At 40.7% G+C, this 18,141-nt stretch overlaps 1 protein-coding gene across 1 annotated transcript; it reads right to left on the reverse strand.

Moving 5' to 3' along the window:
- Positions 1-15,546: 15,546 nt before the first annotated feature.
- On the reverse strand, positions 15,547-17,999 carry atp23 (ATP23 metallopeptidase and ATP synthase assembly factor homolog). Its single transcript, XM_084573982.1, has 6 exons — positions 17,439-17,999; positions 17,137-17,182; positions 16,828-16,909; positions 16,596-16,733; positions 16,296-16,379; positions 15,547-16,211 (listed from the first exon to the last, which is right to left on the reverse strand). The coding sequence occupies exons 1-6, from the start codon at positions 17,581-17,583 to the stop codon at positions 16,008-16,010; spliced, it is 699 nt and encodes a 232-aa protein (XP_084430108.1). The 5' UTR covers positions 17,584-17,999; the 3' UTR covers positions 15,547-16,007.
- Between the last annotated feature and the right edge of the window lie 142 nt (positions 18,000-18,141).

Genomic DNA, 18,141 nt, shown 5'->3' on the forward strand with positions numbered 1-18,141 from the left:
AAAATCAGCCTCTATGCAGACGATGTTCTCCTATATCTAACAACCCAAAGTCACAAATCACACCAAAAGTTCAAGCCTTTAAAACTACAAGACAAAGATGCCACACTGCTGTTTTTACATTTCACTTAAGCAGTGACCTTTCAACAGAGTCTTAAATATTACAAGTATCCACACCGTGAGTCTTCACCCTAAAATCCGCCTATATGCAGACGATTTTCTCCTATATCTAACAACCCAAAGTCACATATCACACCAAATGTTCCAGCCATTTGATAAATTCTCCAGAATCAGACCATATGCAACCTACACCATGTTAATTTATTAATCTTGACTGCATAGTTGGCGTCTGTTACTGGCTCTCTGGTACTGGTACAAAATAACATTTATGTGCAAAACACAGACTGCATTCATCTGCAAAACTTTTTTAAAGTTTGTTCGAATGAAAACTGCACAAAACACAATGTAATAATAATATTCTAACAAAGAGAAAACTCCCATCACAGCATAACATCATAGTTGATATTTAATGGCCCATATATCAGTCTAACTGTACTGAAAAACTGCTGAGAAACAGAAAAATAATCCCTCACAGGCTTCACATGTCATGTGCTCGTGGGCCCACCCAGAAGAGTGACTGCAGCCATTTGTATTTTTTCATAAGCTATTTTATCATCCACTCTGTTGTGCTGTAAACACACATGCGTCCTCCCACTCTGACTAACTGAGCTCCAGATGGAAAACCGAGCCATCTTTTCCCCCAGCGCAAGGATGGGCATCTCGGCACTCTTTTCATAACAAAGATTTTCAAATGTTTTCCAGACTGGATGGCAGCAGCCGCTGTGTGGCAACTCCATCAGCGTCTTGGATAATGTCTTGGCACTGTCGACTCCGATTCTGAAACATAAATAAGGCTGCTGCAAGCGCTGGCTGCCTGGCTCCAGCGGGCCTTCTCCCTAGCTGTTTCGGGCCCCTTCTTTAAGTGGGGACAAGGGACATTCACATGCTCTTGTTTGTTAAAAAAAAAAAAAAAGTGGATATTTAAAGTTTTTAGGCTGTGCAGCTCTTCACATCTTATAAAATTCCTGTGCATGCTTACAGTCCATCTCCAGGGTAATATATGTGATTTATGAGGCCATAAACTAAAATCAGAGCAAAGCATTAATGAAAAGGTCTATCTGGTGTGATTGCAGAGCTTGAAAGAGAAACTTAAACTGGAATGAATAATGATTTTAAAGAAGCGAAAGGAGGACAAGAGGTGTAACTTTTACAAGGAGAAAGATTGAGCATAGGTGGGAAAGGGACAAAGGCAGAAAAGAGAAGGAGTAGAGAAGGCCTGCAGAGGCTAACATCTATCCTGGCCTGAATTACTATCATTATTGTAATGACTCTGTAATGTTTTCTTTCCTGGACCAGTAATTGTTACCAAGCCCGCTCAGAAGTGCAGGTGGACAAATTGCCGTCGAGCATTACTTTCCATGATAGCGAGGGGTACATAATCATTTCCACCATCCAGCCTTCAAACAGGACTTTTCCGTCTCTCAGTCAAACTGCTTGCAATTGTGGCTAAGTTACATTTTATACTTTTGCAAAGAAAAACTAAGAAGATAGATTAATTTTGCTACTGGGATGTCTGGATACTCTATTGTACTATTATTCAACACTAATATATGTGTAACCTGTATGGTGTCTGTGTAAAAGCCATAATAAGAGAAGATGGAAGGAATGCAGACTTTTCCTGCTATATTCCCCTTTCTCCAGCTCTGAACATGAGCCAGAGTTGCGTTGTATCTGCATGTATTGACCCTTTTAAACTTCCACGGTCCATATAACCCACATGAACCCCCGCCCACCACCACCTGCGGCAAACTGTCCATGACTCTTAAAACCAGCCAGATGTTGCTTAAAGTCTGGGATTCCTAAGCAGTTCCATGACAAGGATTGATGCAAATTAGTTTGGTGAAGTGGGGGGATTTTTACTATTGTAGAACTTCATGCCTCTACTTAATCTATGTGCAAACGACATCTCATTAAACTAATCTAATTAGTGCAATCTCTCACTTTTGTCCTCAACATGCCTGTTCTACTTGGTCGACCTTTTCCCTGCAGGAAAAACATGTCTGGACTTGTTGCTCTGAGCAGTTTTAGTAAATGCTACTGTAACAAATTATGGTGTTTGCCCTATGTGGAGTGGACTGCTGAACATTAGTGCAACACTCGGCCTCCAACTCTAAGATAATGACATGAAGGCCTGAAACTAAATGTTGGCATATGTGTTTTCATAGTGCTGAAACATTTTAAGATAAGGTGCTTGAAATTTGCACCACTTTTGCTCTGTTTGGCCAGTTATCCAAGAAGAATCATACTCGAGCCTAAGCTAATCTATAGTTAACACCAGACCAAAACCTTAATTGAATATATGTCAGATGTTGATTTCATCACATTTGAAAAATTCATTTAAGTCTAATTTTAAAGCTGCAAACATGAAATTGACAAAATGTTGTTTTAGCAAACACGTTAGCAAACTGTGGCCTATGTACACATAAAAAAAAAAAATAATGCTAAACTAATTACAGGAGTTTTCTACCGGTGGAACACTGATTATTGCAAATGAGAGGTGAGAGGCCATAAAATCAAAACAGTGAACTCTGTAGAAATAGTGGGACCATAGACTGTATAAAGATAGACGGTGGATCAGCTCCTCAAAAGTGAAGCCGAAGAAAGTAGAGCTCCCCCTGGTGACTGGCTGCAGTATAGGTCATAAGCTCCACCCCCTCCATGTTAGTGGATGGGACTTGGGCCAAACTAAAACACTAAGGTACACATCAGATACATTTTTTCAAGGATGGTTTCTGTCATTTTAGCTAGTAGTTAATATAATACTGATGCATTTCTTCTGATAAGTTTCGTTTTAGTTATTTGACACTATAGAGACAGGATGTGACATCAGGAAGACTACGCGTTGCCATGCCAACCGTTCCATGAAGTGGTCCCATGGGACCTTGAGCACTGGAAAAATATGAATAATGAAGAAAAAAATAATAAGCACAGTGTATAATCCGACATTTCCTTGTAACTGGTGGAGGTAGAGCAGAGCGCAGTATTAATTAAACAAAAATGCAAGTGAGTCTGGTGGAAGTGTGGACAGGTCTCCGTGTGGTTCCACTCTCAGACCATCTCCGGGAAAATAGAGTGAGTTTGGTCAATGCAAGGAAGAGTGAGTTTGGTCAATGCAAGGAAGTGGGGACGGATTGTCCATATTTATATTCAGTCTATGGGAGGGACTGGCACATCAAATCATTTCTTTGTGTTCAGTCAGTTAAACACTTCATTTTACATATAGTAATTTGTTCTTATAAAAATATGAGTTGCAGCTTTAACCATAGACTAAAAACTAATGCATATAATGCTTGCTGAAAGTAATATTTTGCCATTTATGAAATGGCAAAAGCCACATAAATGTGCTAAATGTACTATAGACACATAATGCAGCCTTGAAACTTCCATGCTGCATTCCATTTTCAGATATTAGTGCCACAGAAGCACTTTATCCCTCTTTCTTTTTTCCCCCACCAGCGACTTTGTTTTCAGTCCCAGATGGTCTTTAAAGTCCTTGCAGGCGAACATACATCAAAAGGCGAATTCCACATCTTTTGAAAGTGTTGTAATTACCAACGTGAATGCAACACATATGCGACACACACTGCATCAATCATACAGTAACACCTGATTTTAATCACCCCACCATGGCTGCAGCGATCGTTTTGACGCCCACAGAATAGCTGAATGCCTGAAAGAGGAAAAGTGGGATATTAGCAAAAACTGTAATTTTCATTGTTTTTCCTGAAATGAGAAGCAGTCTCACGTGTGGGAATATTATTTTAGCTGTCTTCCCCGCAGTAAATCTGAATAAAAAATACCCTTGACATCATAAAAACAACTTCCCAATCCACAAATAAAAATTGTACTTTTTTATTTTGATGAGAAAGAGAAGATGCTTTGGGGAAGATATTTTGCATTCTCAGACTCGACCACAAATCCTTTCAACCACTGCTAATCTATAAACTGTATGGTTTTTGCACTGCACTTCCCAGCATAATAATTAAGCAGTCTGGGACGGCAGTGTGGTTTTATGCAAGTGATGCTCTGTTAATCTGCATTATAGCTGTCACAGATTAATTCTAATATGGCATCTAATTCCTCAAAGTTTCCTGCTAGAAGTACTTTTACATAAGTACTGTGGCAGCGTAACTAACCGGAAACACATATTACTAATGTATTGTTAAGCCCCACAGTGTTAATATAGACAGACATAAAACATTAGCATTCAATTTGAGTAGTGTTTTTGTCCACTTACCAGATGTACTTCCAACATGCACTGTCCTTTTAGCTCTACTTTTGGTCTCCACCAGCTCCTGAGGCAAATATCCAGTTATTTAGCTGTTGTAGCTGTTAGCAGCTAGTCGCTAACTTATTCATTGTTGCATTTAGTTGATTTTAAACCGTTGACAATGAACACCACTGTGCCTAATATTATATTGGGACCAGGTAAATAGAGTTGGTGAAATCTGAGTTGTAAAACCAAAGCTAGCTAACATATGCTAAGCTAACTCTCCAAAGCTGGAGGGAATTGCCAATACATGGATCATATGTACATTGTGCGTACTGAATTTATCTGTTCTTAAAATAAAAATATTTAGTCGAGCAGCTTTAAGTTATACTGAAGTCAAGTACTGACACTTTAACTGTCACTCACTGTATGGATTTTCATCCTTTATGACATTTTAAAGAGCTTTCCTAGTATTCACATGCATTTTTTTTTTTTTTTTTTTTTGCAGGGCATCATTCGCATATGTTATTATTCAGCTGCTGGCTTATTGTCTTTGGCCCTCACCCACCATGGTGTAAGTCAGCCAGCCTCGCCATGCTGCATGGGAGAGACATGTTTCTGGTCAGTGACTCATGCAGCATGTTGAACCATGTGAAACCACAGCTCTGTGCCCTTGTGTTAGCCTGCCAGGAGGCCTGCAGTACTGTCGGAGCGTGCCTCGAAAGCCGTTTCCATGCTCTCTCAGCTAGCAAACTTGCAAACAGCTGCGTTTTCCATCAGAAGTGGTTTCTGGAGATGTGCCCCCCCCCCCCCCGTCCTCCTGATGGGGGAGAGGGGAGTGACAGGACCAGAGGGACTGGGAGGCAAGGCTGCAGATAAAAGTGAGATGTGCCTCGTACGCAATGGTACAGTCCACGCGCACATTTATTAACATCAGTGTATTGAATAGTGCAGAGTAAGATTTAGTACAACTTTAGGAAGGTCACAGTGGCCTGTGGGGCAAAGCCAATCACAGAGTTTTCTTAACTAATGAACTGTGAGATGAGTCACTTAAACGCACATTAAAGGAAGGACTTTTTAGTAAGAAACGCTGTGTCTTGCCCCGACTACAGGTTCGGTCTTGTGTGCAGTTTGCGAACTTAATGCAGGGATTTCAAAAGAAAACAAATCATTCACGAAGCCTGAGCATCAGTCAGGCTTTCCTTCATTACACTGCCACGCCTCCCCCATACTGGGAGGGTATTAACTCTATAACACATGCACAAGGATGCATATATACGGTGTGTACTTCTATAATGACACAATAATTGTCTGTTCCAGAGGTTAATTTGCAGGTTAATAAAATGGATTAAGGCGAGTGTATGAGAAGAGGATTGTTATGTGAAATGGGAAGCAGCACCAGAGTGACCTCTAGTGGATCCACATGCAGTTTTAATACGGCTCCAGAGGAGAGAAGTTGATTCTTTTAGCGTTCTGTGTTGTTATTCTGGCAAAAATGTGAGGCCATTACAAAACAGATTGAATTTAATCATAACTCAGAAGTGAATAGCTCCAACAGAAATGTGCGTGCGCATCCATCATTAATGGCAGTGTGGAGGTTTAAGAGGCAGGCGCATGATTGGATAGTCTCTGGGGAAATAGGGAAATCAAAAACATTCTCCCTTTTCTCATCAGCTGCGGCAGAGTTGCCCTTGAGCAAGGCACTCAATCAATGGTGTGTTAAAGTGTGTGGGTGTGTGTGTGTGTGTGTGTGTGCTGGGTGGGTTTGGGAGGGGTGTCCCACTCTGCCACCTTGGTAATCAAGCCTTGATTTCACCCCTGTGGCTCACATTCGTGCACCGAGCACCAGTGATTTTCCGCATCTTTAAACTTTAACATTTGAAGGGTGAACATGAAAATCTCAGTTAGGTTCTAAAGAAAATCCTTAATGGGGAAAAAAAAAAAAAAAAACGTTTATTGTGTTGCTGATTTGTGCCTAAACATAGACTTTAATATTCTGTTGGAGGCCTGCACCGGACTAATTGTTTTACAGTCTGACTGGGTCATCTTTGCATATTCCCTTGCCTTTATCGCTTCACGTTCCTCTTTATTAAAGTTGCCAAAGTTCAACGCCTTTCTCTCACTTCAGTGAATCAGATAAGTAAAGTTTGCTCAGGTCATATTATCGTTTTGTTTACTCTAACTGCCCGCCGGCTGAGACACGGGAAAGTGCCCGAGCCAGCAGCTGATCAATAGCTGTTGTGAAAAGCAGGGTGGTGGGCTGATCTCACCTCATCCGGCGCTGACTAATGAGTGCGATGCGTGGCGGAGAGGCAGGGTCGGAGCCGTCCTCACCCCTCTGGATAATGAACCCCATGCTGAGTTAGAGCGCACGTTAACTCAGGGAAATGATAATTAGACAGAAAGCTGGAGGAGTTCAAGACGCGCTCCCATTTAGAGATACAGTTCTGTTCTGATGATTAAAAGCGACACCATCAAACTAGCTTGCTGTGTTGTACCAAACACTTTGTCCCGGGAATCAAGTTTGATTTGACAAAAATCTTCTACCTGACCAATTAAGTAAGTTCTTGAGAGTCATGTGACAAAAAACACAGAATTAAATGTTACAAAGAACAAAGGTGTAATTGTGGCACCCTGGCAGTTTGAGGGACCAAACCCTTGACCTTTCAGATACAGGACAGCAAGTCTTTCTCTAGCCACAGACTTACTTTGCTGTCCCAATTCTACTGTGTCAGAAGCAGGCAATTGTCAAAAAAAAGGGCATTAATCCTTCCCTCACACAGGACCTCAGTAAAGACACCGTAATCCCTCCAGTTGTGGATGTTCAGGTTCAGCAGCTCGGTGAGCTCAACCACACAACTGTGACAAAGCCTCCAGATTGGAGGACAGTTATCGGGACTTTGCGACGCAGGAGACGAGAGGTCAAGCTAAATTGGCTCACCAGAGAGCGGGGTCCACCCTTCAGGCAATCTCGCGCTCCTCCCTTCATTGAATTGGAAGTCCCACCGGCCGCCCGCTCGGCTCCGAGGAGGCCAGCCATGTTTCACAAATGGGGCGAAGAGGAGAACGAGGTGATCCTCCGCTGTCCTTGGAGTTTCGCATGACAGAGTATTCAAAGGCAGGAGAGGTTCTGGTCTTAGCTGCCTTCCATCCTCCAGAACTGTTCTTAAACCTCTTAAAATAAAGGTGTTTAATTTTGCACAGGAATGGCTTGCATTGATCTTTAAGACTCTTTCATCTGTAATTCTGTCTAATTAACTAATGTTCTTTGAACTCGCTCCACAGCTTCTTCACTCTCAGCAGGATGTCCAGGTAATTCTTACAACAATCAATGAACCATATTTCTGTATTAACAATGGGTAAACCATTATGTGTAATGTGAAAAGTAATGTGAAAACTGTAGAAAACCTTTTTAGCATCTTTCAGCTCTTTGTTTTGGTTTTGGGGCCCAAACTAAGTGGTTTGGTTTCAATCTCGCTTCCTAAATCTGTATAGTTTCCAGAGGTTCCAAGCAGTTAAGTTCAACTCATGCTAGCCTACCACCAGAGGTAGCTAGCAACTATCCTGGGACGCTAAGCCAAGCACTGGGCGGCTAAGGACTGAGAAAATTCATCATATGAGTAAAGCTTAGTCTACACAGAGCCTACGCCATAGGGGGCTACGCCAGTGAAAACATTTATAGCGTTAGCATCTCTGCACTGTTAGGTAATAACGCCACTAAAACACCGGGCAGCGACTAGTCAGGAGCTACAACGTGTTATCACCACAGAATTTCTGTTTTTCTTGCGTCATTTAATTTCCTACAGTCTCAATGAAGGACCATGTGGCCGACTACAGCCCTAGCGTTAAACTTGACCGTAAAATGACACCTGAAAAAGCTTAAGGCGCGTAGACATGACACGAAAACATGCTGTAAGTGCTGTGGTATTTATAAAAAAATTTCATGATATGTGTCAAGTATTACGAATGGGAATGGGCTGAGACCAAAACAAAGCTAAAAACTGAACAACTATTGAACTTAAACAACATGCAGTGTGCTGAGAAATGTAAATGTAAATACCAAATTCATGCTAATATCAAAGAGATCAACGCCAAGAAACAAGCTGACAATGATTCAAGCCAGCCAAACGTGTCACATCTTCATTCTTTAGGACACGAAAGAAAGGGAATGTTTTCACGTTATATTGTTGGAGTCGGAGCTAACTGCTAGTGTCAAGGTTCAACGCCACAAATTTACCCTTAAATACATGGGTTGATACCGGTTTAATAATTACATATTAAACCTTCTGCTCTCTTCTCATTTGTTTGAGTTTTTTTGAGGTGTGCTTGTTTGCTTTTCAACATCTTGCACTTATTTCATTCTCTAAGTTTCATTACATTTTATTTTTTCTTATCCTGTTTGTTTGGCTCAATAGTCCTCCTGCTTTACTTCTCCTGTTAGTTAAAATGATCTTGTCTTTCTCAGGTCTGTCCTTACTTCCACGACATTTTTATATAGCTTTTGTATTTTATGTTCAATGTTTGTAACTGCTATTTTATGTTCAATGTTTGTAACTGCTACTGGATGCTTGAATTTCCCTTGGGATTAATAAAGTATCTATCTATCTATCTATCTATATTCCCAAGCTTTCAGCTCAGCCTGCAGAGTTTATCAAATTACTTTCCACAGATACATGACTCACAATACTTGTCAAGGTTAGCAGAGCTGGCTGTTAGGATTTATTAATGAGCCTGTGGCTTTAGGGAGAATTAATAAAAAGAAAAACAGCCCTGCTCTTACCCTGGGACACTGTCCAGCGGTTGTTATGTTAATCACTCAGGCCTAATTAATACCATGCATATTATTAGCGAAATGAAGATTCAAATGCCAGCACGAGTTAATTACTGCTGTAGAAGTCCTCTAGCCCACATTTCTCCTGTGAATGTCAACAGCCTGCCAGTGCTAATTTACCTGAACGCCTCTCATCTGTACCAGGAAACGAGTGAATGGCACAATGTTTTCAGAGTGAAAGGAGAGGATGAGGAGAAAGTACACATATTAAAGCCTTTGTGGTATAATCTAATGGGATCAATTTATTAAAAAAATATATTTCTATGTTACCTGTGTGAGTTTTAGTGCTTTTGCCGCTTGACTGTCCAGCCAAATCTGCGCTCAGCTCTCTCACAGGATGTTTAGCGGTATCAGGATGATCTACAGTGCGCCTATGTGTGCGTTTTAGGGGGATTTCCTGATGTAATCTCCAGTCCTTTCATTCCTAATAAACCTCATCCAGTGTGCCACAAATCCCTCGCCTTACTGTCGTTATCGAGACAACGTGGGAAAAGGAAAAGGGCACTTAACCAACTTACCACCTCCTTCCTTCTCTATTTGACTTCGGATGAGGGAAAACAGGACGGCCACACACAACAAGGCTCGCGATCTCTGTCGTAACATAGGCCAGGCTTCATCATAGTAGCTCTTATACGGCAGGTCTGTCTTGTACATAGTTCCTCTGTTTAAAGCTCATCCACTTTGACATTCTGAAACCTGTCTGAAGGAAAATGAGGTAGAGTGAGGTAGAAAAAGGCGCATACTCCTCGTGGTATTAATCCATGCAGGTAGTTCTGCACCCAGCTCACTGTGATGTAGGTGAATGAGCTTTGTCTGTGATGCATTCAAAGAACTCAAAGCGTTTACGGTGATATCCAGATGTAATGACAAAATATGTTTAAATATTTTGTTATCCGCGTCAGCCAATTCACAGTATTTATATTCCAGTTAATAGGTGGCGTTCAGCTGGCCAAAGAGTTGTATTCAAATTATATAAAATGTTAGCAACATAAGATGATCTCTGCCAACTTTAAACAGCTCCTTAATTAATCCTCAACTTGCACACATAATTAATTAATTTACATGCCCACCCCCCCCTCCAGCAGTCTCAAACAGAGCTTCCCTGCTGGGCAAGTTAATTGTCAGGTTAGACGCTTCGCCTCCAGAGAATTTGTGCTGTGAATCCTAATGATTTCAACTGTTTCTTCCATCTCAGTTGTTCCCTGTTAATAACAGCCTAATGAATTACAGGGTTAGGGGTAATTTCGAAATGAAAGTACTGGAAGTAATATTTGTTAGCTGTTGCGAGTACTCACTGTTCACTACAGGGTTTAAATAATAGTGTAGAAGAAGAAATGTTGCTACCTTTAGCGTGTACAGGTAGATGCTAATCGAAGTTTAAAGTAAAATTCTGTTTTAAACTTTTTAATTAGATTTTTTATTGAATATATAAGTTGAATTGCTGCTACTGCCTGTTTAAATTTGAATACGTATGATATCTAGTTAAAAAAGACACTAGGAACTGATTTGCTTTCAATCTCATTTCTGTGCTATTCCTAAAGCAACAGCTCATTAGCTTAGCTTAGCACAAAGACTGGGTGTTAGGGATGAATAAACACATTGCGCATGTTGTTTTTGTGTGGATTAAAGTGAATGATATTAAATAGTAAGCTTCAGAGGTACTAGCAAGTTTATTTAGATACAAGGCTAGGTGCTGGCTCCCCTTTTCAGGTTTCATGCTAAACTAAGTTAGCTAGTATTAGCTTACCATCATACTGGCAAGAAAGTCAGTAACCTTGACTAAAAATTCCTTAAACAGAAATAGTAATAATTATACTGCCGAATTAATAATACAACTGATAATAACGCTAACAGTGCTATATTAATTTCTTCTGCTGCTGCTTTCACAAGGCTAAACTCATTAGCACCTACTAATACATCTGTGAAGCTGCTATATTTTCCTGAGTTTGTTCTTTTTCATGCTACGTTTAATATTTACTTATTGTTCGTTCAGTGTGATGTCAGAATTATCAAAATAATTAGTTCCCAGCTGGAACAAATACAGAAAGCTTTTGAAATTTTCAGTTCTTGAGTTCCTCATCATAAATGCAGTAACATAACCCTGCATGTTTTTATGATTAGCGCAGAGGTTATTATATGTCATAGATTCCCAGATATGTTTCCTTTGCTCTTTGTAAAGCAAAAAATACAATACAGCGTTCATGACTTTAAAGCACGTAAACAAACCGAAGTCAGAAAAATGGCTTCACATATTGGGAAATGAGACATTTTGAAGAGCATACACAGCTGAGCTATTCAGGCCTTATCCCTGGACAAGCTACCTGTGCTGAGGTGTGACGATGGCAGCTGATAAAACAAGGTTTGCGGTGGCCGTCTTTAGATATGCACTCTTGTCCTCAATCAGCTGCATATGATTGTTCTCCTCAGGCTAAAGAACAGGCGACTGGGCTCAATATATTTTCTTTGTTCAAGCGTTTCCCCTGAGAACCAGAGATGGGACAGAAAAAATGGCCATCTTGTCCAAAGGATGCCATGTCGACCAGCCTTTTCCCCAGGTCTCTTCTCTGCCTCTTTCTCTCACTGATTTCATTTCAAAGTCGTCCGAGACCTTGACAAGGAAATGTGCATGTCAAACACGTTTTGCCTAAAAACTCATCACGTTTTCTTTTTTGTTTTTTTTCCTGAAAAGGTGTATTGTGCTGAAACATTCATGCCAACGTGGTCTTCGTTGTACGAGAAAACCAGTAACGCCAATCTCAAAGCAGTTTTATAATTCATGGCTAAATAATTCAGCAGTCTCTCATTATCAGCCCCACTCCCGTGAAGAGCAGACACCTCGAAACTTCACAAAGGCAAGTGGGTGTCCTCGCTCCTCGCTGCCTCTCCTGCGCTACAACTAAATCTGACATTATTCTAATTAATGAGATGAGTTCATTACTCCTCTCGGGGTTAATGTGTTGTCCTACAGCAGATTAGTGAGGGAATTTCAGTGTTGCTGGAGCATCCTAATTAGATCACAGTGGGTGCTGCCTGCTTAAATAGATGGAATAATGAAAGTCGTCACTCTTCTCAGCGGCAACTTGATTGCCATGCCCTATTTCTCCTCATAAAAGCCGCCACGTTCACCTGGAACAGGACTCAATGAAATGAATTCAATTATATGTATCAATAAAACGGTCACAGCAGTTTCATTTTGAGATTGTGTTGGAGCTGGGAGTGTGCGGTGGAATTAGCGGGACAAAACTGCCATCTAAAGGGAAGAGATGGTACTGCAGTCTGGAAAGAGGACTGGGGAACATAAAGTGTAGAAACCAGGCAATTAGTAATGACGAATCTTAGCTTTAAATACAAGAACGTAAATAAGTATCAAGTCAAAGAAATCCCTATAGTTTATGGGTCATTCATATGATGGTGTCTCTTAAGATTGGGATTGGTACATATCTGACACTGGACTCAAAAATTACAGTTATTTTGACAGCGTTTATCATTTAAACAACGACAAAACAGTTATTTACTACAGTTAACAAAATTAACCCGTAAGAATAGTTATGCACAGTATTAATACAAAAAACAAACGTTACATTTTTAAAGTGCAATCACTTTATTTACCTATTTCAGACTTGTTTTTAATTAATTTATCATCTCCTGACCTGAAACACACGCATAGGCTTTTCGCAATTCTCATTTGAATTGAACTAGTATCGAGATCTGTACTTGTCCTTTAGGAATCATGTTTTATTTTCAACAGTATTAGGAAGCCCCGCTTGCGCAGGGCATCAAAAAATTGAGATAAACTCTTATTGTTCCTCTCCACGGAAATCTTTAGTAAAAGGCGAAAGATTTATACGATCTGAAGAGAAACAAGAGTGCATACCTTCCAATCCGCTGAGTGGCCGACCCCATTCTCGACACTAGCGTCCTCGCTTATGGTTCACTATAAAAAATAAAAATACACCATTATAAAATTTATGTTTAAGACGTAAATCGATTCGTTTTATAATGAAAAGTACCACATCGTCAATATTTAATGGGTAGGTGAGATATAAACTTAAGAAATTAAACTATAAGTTGTCCTACTAGCGCGGTGCATTGTGGGAATATGGCGGCCGTGACTCCGCCCCATATCATTTTTTAATGGAATGTTTTCTAGGGCGGCACAGACTAGTGTGGTGGTTAACACATGTGTCTGCGTGGTTTCTCTCCGGTTACTCCGGCTTCCTCCCGCCGTCCGAAGACGTGCTCGTTAGGTTAACTGGTGATTCTAAATTGGCCGTAGGTGTGCGTGTCCGGAGGACAAGTTACAGTGGATGAATGAATAATGTTTTCTACGAAAGAATGTCTTTCACCAGTACATAATGTGGTTCTTGGATAAAGAAGTGAAGTGATGTTATATGCTGCAATAATTATACTGTATGTAAAGTAATATACACACACACATATTACTGAGTTACTAGCTTCAACGTATATATTGTATGATGATGGGAGAGTCTGACCCCTGCGCAAAGCCTTCTCCAGCACATCCCATATATTCTCAGTGGGGTAGGGTCTGGACTCTGTGGTTGCCAATCCATGTGTGAAAACTCTTTCACAATTTGAGCCTGATGAATGAGTTTAACTTTGTGGGGTCCGACAGTTTGGGCCCCACAACGCAGAAAAACATGCTCTCACACACACAAACTTACAAAGCATTACTTTCTTTGTTATTGTTCTTGTTTAGTTTGTTTTTCTTGTCGCGAACTGGTATTTTCTTTTACAGTTATAAAATTAAATACCTTCCATCTTAAACACAGATTGTTTTTCCATGACCTAATTTGTTCTTCTTCCCTTGTACTTGAATATTATCCCTATGCCACAGGTAGCGGGAAGTATTTTACTGATATTCTCTGCTTGTGTCAAAATTTCTTTAAAGCTGCACAAATCATATTTTTTATATTAAAAATGTTCAATTTGGAAGGTCATTGTGAAAATCACCAGTCGTCCAATTTTGCAGCTCAACTCAGCGCTAATTAGCTCTTTAGCATGTTTTAGCTTGTTATTTTGGTTTTACAGCCCACTGCTTGAATGATTTGATTTACTCTCACTGTTCCCTCAGTATGGTAGCATTTCTTCTGTCTTTTTTATTATTAAATAATCTCTTTCCAAGCACTAGTTTGGAAAAGGACAGAGTTAGTAGCTAGCTTGTGGACACAGTGTAGCTTTTAGCAGCTATAATCCACCTCAAGAGATATAAGAGGCCATAACAAGGCTGAAAGGAGAATGAATATTGGATGGATATAACAACATTTTAATCTGTCTCCTACCACTTTATACACTTAAGAAAAAAGAATAACAAAATAAAATCCGCCCTGTGACTGAGCTCACATCTTTAGCAGTTTTAGCATCTTAGGAAATCAGCAACCCAGATTCTTCTTCAATTAGATTTTATTGCTGTGGTTGTTTAATCAGCTGACTCATGTCATTTAAGAATAATTATATATTTCTATGAGACTACGCTGTGGAGGTGGGTTTTTATTGGACTCATGACCTCCGTTATGGCTTAAATCCAGGCTACCGTCCCTGGTAGAGTCGTCTTACAAATTCTCAGCCTTGTTTTGCATGTCTAATTGTATCAAACATATTTGATAGCCGGCATTTGATATGTGCACAATTCCCCGAGTAATTCTATTGTTTTGTATGATTTCTTCATTTGGACTGCTTTGGGTGTATGACATTGCACAAATCCAAATATTATTTCGGTGTTTAGTTTTCTTGTGTTTGCCTCACACTAATCTGCCTTCAAGTGGTTCGTAATTTTTCTCTGTTAAGATCCTAGAATTAACCTAATCCCCGTTGCCTGTCCCATCCCACCCACTCGTCTTGTTCAAAACCGCGCTCATTTTGTGTTGTGAAGTTTTCTAAGTGGTGAATGCTGAGCATCACACTACACTCTTGTGTGACTTTGTGATTACAATGCAGAGGCTGTTGTCTTTGAGATAGGCAGAAGTCAAGGAGGTAAAAGACGAAGAAGGAGGGGCGGATTATGAGGCTAATTCCCTTATGAGTTTTTCCCTCATTAATCTCTGGCAGGATATGAGAATCTTTAAATGCTAATGTCCAATAAAGATGTCAGCAATGACATTTTACAGTGGCTGCACAGATGTGAACACTGTTGACTGTGTTATGGTGGAAGAACTTTTCCCGCTTCACTCATCTTACTTGTCTCTGTTAGGATTAGACAGAATGTGTTCTAAACAGAAACACACTTGCTTATCCTTCTTTAGCGAGTCAAAAGTTCAAACATTTTGGACCGAGGTCAAATACAACAGGCCTCTCTTGTCCTTAAGAATAACTTTGAAGACTTGTTGTGACCTGGAAGCTAAACGGCGAGACACACAGACAAGACACAAAGTCAAACTTTTTTTCCCCCCCAGAGGAATTAAACTTTAATTCAAATACAATTTCAAAGCACAATCAGAATTATTTACAGGAAATTTGTGGAGGTCATTATGGCAACAAGATGAAGAGCATCTGGGAGAAATACAGCACATCCTCACTTGCCATTACAGGACTTTCACAGCAAAGACCGACGGACAAAAAGGAAATCTTGTACTTACTTCCTTAAGAGCACTCATCGATTACCTAACAATAAAAATAACTAGTGCCTCATCTACTGGAAAATGAAATGTTCTGCAGCTCCTTCCTTTGTTGCCCGATTCAAGGACAAATCATTGCCTGATAATCCATTTTGAATGGATATCAACACAGTCTTGCTGTTGAGGCTGCTACGCTGACCAAGACCCCTGAGGTTACACATCTCGTCAGCATCGCCGCCCTCCAGAGCACCCTTGGGAGTTTAATGAAGATGCAACACTAAAGGTTTGCGTAATATCGATCTCTGTTCACGTAATCTCTGTAGGCGAACTTGGCGTCCTTCTTGCTGTGCGGGATTCGCCCGAACGGAGCGTGGTCGTTGAAACAGGAGTCGAAGACCTCGTCGACTATCTTCTCCGCCTCCTCCTGGCTGATCTTCCTCACGGCCAGGATGGAGCGCAAGGCACGGCCACGAACGCACTCCTGCGCGAGGAGAACAGACGAGTTAAGCTTCAGATCGGGGCTAAATGCCAAAAAAAAAAACGAAGGGGACACATTGGCAAGTACCTGGTGATGCTGCTTGAAGCCGAAGTGGAATCTGGCAGCTTCATTTGTAAAGGCGCAGTCTCCACTCAGGTTAGCTGCCCGGATCTAAAACAGTTAGAGAAAATGGAATGTGGAGGATTTCCTAATTCTCAATAAAATACCTACTGAAATAAATCCCTCTCAAATATCTTGTTTATGAGAACACATGTCAAATAGCGACATAAAACAAGATCTATAATAATAATGATAGAAAAAATACTATGTGAATGTGCATTGCAGCTGTTTTATGAGGAAGTCGGTGCTGAACCTACTGTTACTCACCTCAGAACAAGCCAAATGCCTATAGTTGTTGAACCAGTCCACGTTGGCCCGGCAGTGGTCGAAGGCGTGGATGAGCTCGTGCGTGACCACTCGGTTCATGTGGGCCTGCTGGTGGATGTTGTTCTGACACAAAACGATCTGGAAGCACACACGCACACACCATTGTAACGGCAGGTTGCGTCCTCACAATCCTGAACAGCCTGCAGCATCTTTCTGCTGCCATCTGTCTTACTTGAGAGGAGGCTGCGTCGAAGCCTCCGCTGACCGTCCCGTCACAGTCTTCACAGGAGAAATGTCTGTCTTTGAACACCTTGCTGTTTTGGCAGACACGTATTTGCAATGCATTTAGAATGTTGTTGCATGTGTGCAGTAGAGTTAAGTTTCAAAATTAATATCATGGTTAGGCTTAAATAGCAATCTGCATTTTTCCTCTATGTGAACAAGAACATTAAAAACACACAAGACTTGCAGGCAAGTTTGATTTATAGCTCAAGGTCAAATGTGGTTAAGATATTGGATTTTATTTTGAAATGGCACATACCATCCTGAACTCTTCATGGCACTGAGGAGGAGCTGGGCATAAGGACCTGAGAGAAACACACAGAGAAGTTAGCTTGAGCTCAGAGCTACAGTTAGCATTCACTGTCAAGAACCACTGTCAGCTACATTAGCTTACGCTAAGTGCTGCCACACCTACAGCGACTATAAAACACTGACACTGCACATGCATTTAAATCACAAACACATCTGGCAGACATCTCATTTCAGAGTAACATATCAACTACTGGCTGCAGGAAATGACATTCCCTTTAACATGCTAAATTAGCTAGCATCCATACTCACTAGTATCCATTGCAAACTTTAACATGACCTGACACTTGTGGTTGAAAGTGAACAGGCTCTGTGCGATTGCGCTCGTCTTGCTGCCCGTTTTTCTCGTTGGGAATAAGTCGTATCCATACTCCTCCTCTTGTTTACCCTGGCCCATTGTATAAAATGTCTACAATTTAGAAATGCTACTTCACCTGGTTAGCTACAGCTAGCTAGCAAGAGAGGTCATCGTCACAGTATTGCAGATCACGTGGTAGCTATAGGGTAAAGGTAATGAATGTAATTTTTTTTAATTCGTGACGTGAAGGATATCGCTTCTATACAAAAACTAAATACATATAGTTCACGTTAAAATGAAATAAAGAAAAATAAAACTTGAGGTTTTTTTAGAGTTTTGTTCGAGAGCAGTAAAGATCGTCTATTCAGAGCGTGCAGGAAAGTCGTTAGCTCTGACTGTGATTTGGGTGCCGTTTGTGAGTGAGCCACCGTCAATCCATCCCCTGAAGTTTTGCCTGGCAAAAATAGCTAAAACAGCTAATGTGTAATTTCTATTTTGCCAAATAATCGACAACCTTGTTGTGTGTGACTTATTTTAGGTCGCTCGCTTGCTTTTACAAACTAACGTGCGAATAAAATAATTATGGAGTGAGTTGTCTGTTACAATATGTAGACAATCTTTGGTTACGTCCTGCGCATGCGACGTAGAGCAAACGCG

This window comes from Chelon labrosus (genome assembly GCF_963514085.1).
Source record: "Chelon labrosus genome assembly, chromosome: 23".
Lineage (NCBI taxonomy): Eukaryota > Metazoa > Chordata > Actinopteri > Mugiliformes > Mugilidae > Chelon > Chelon labrosus.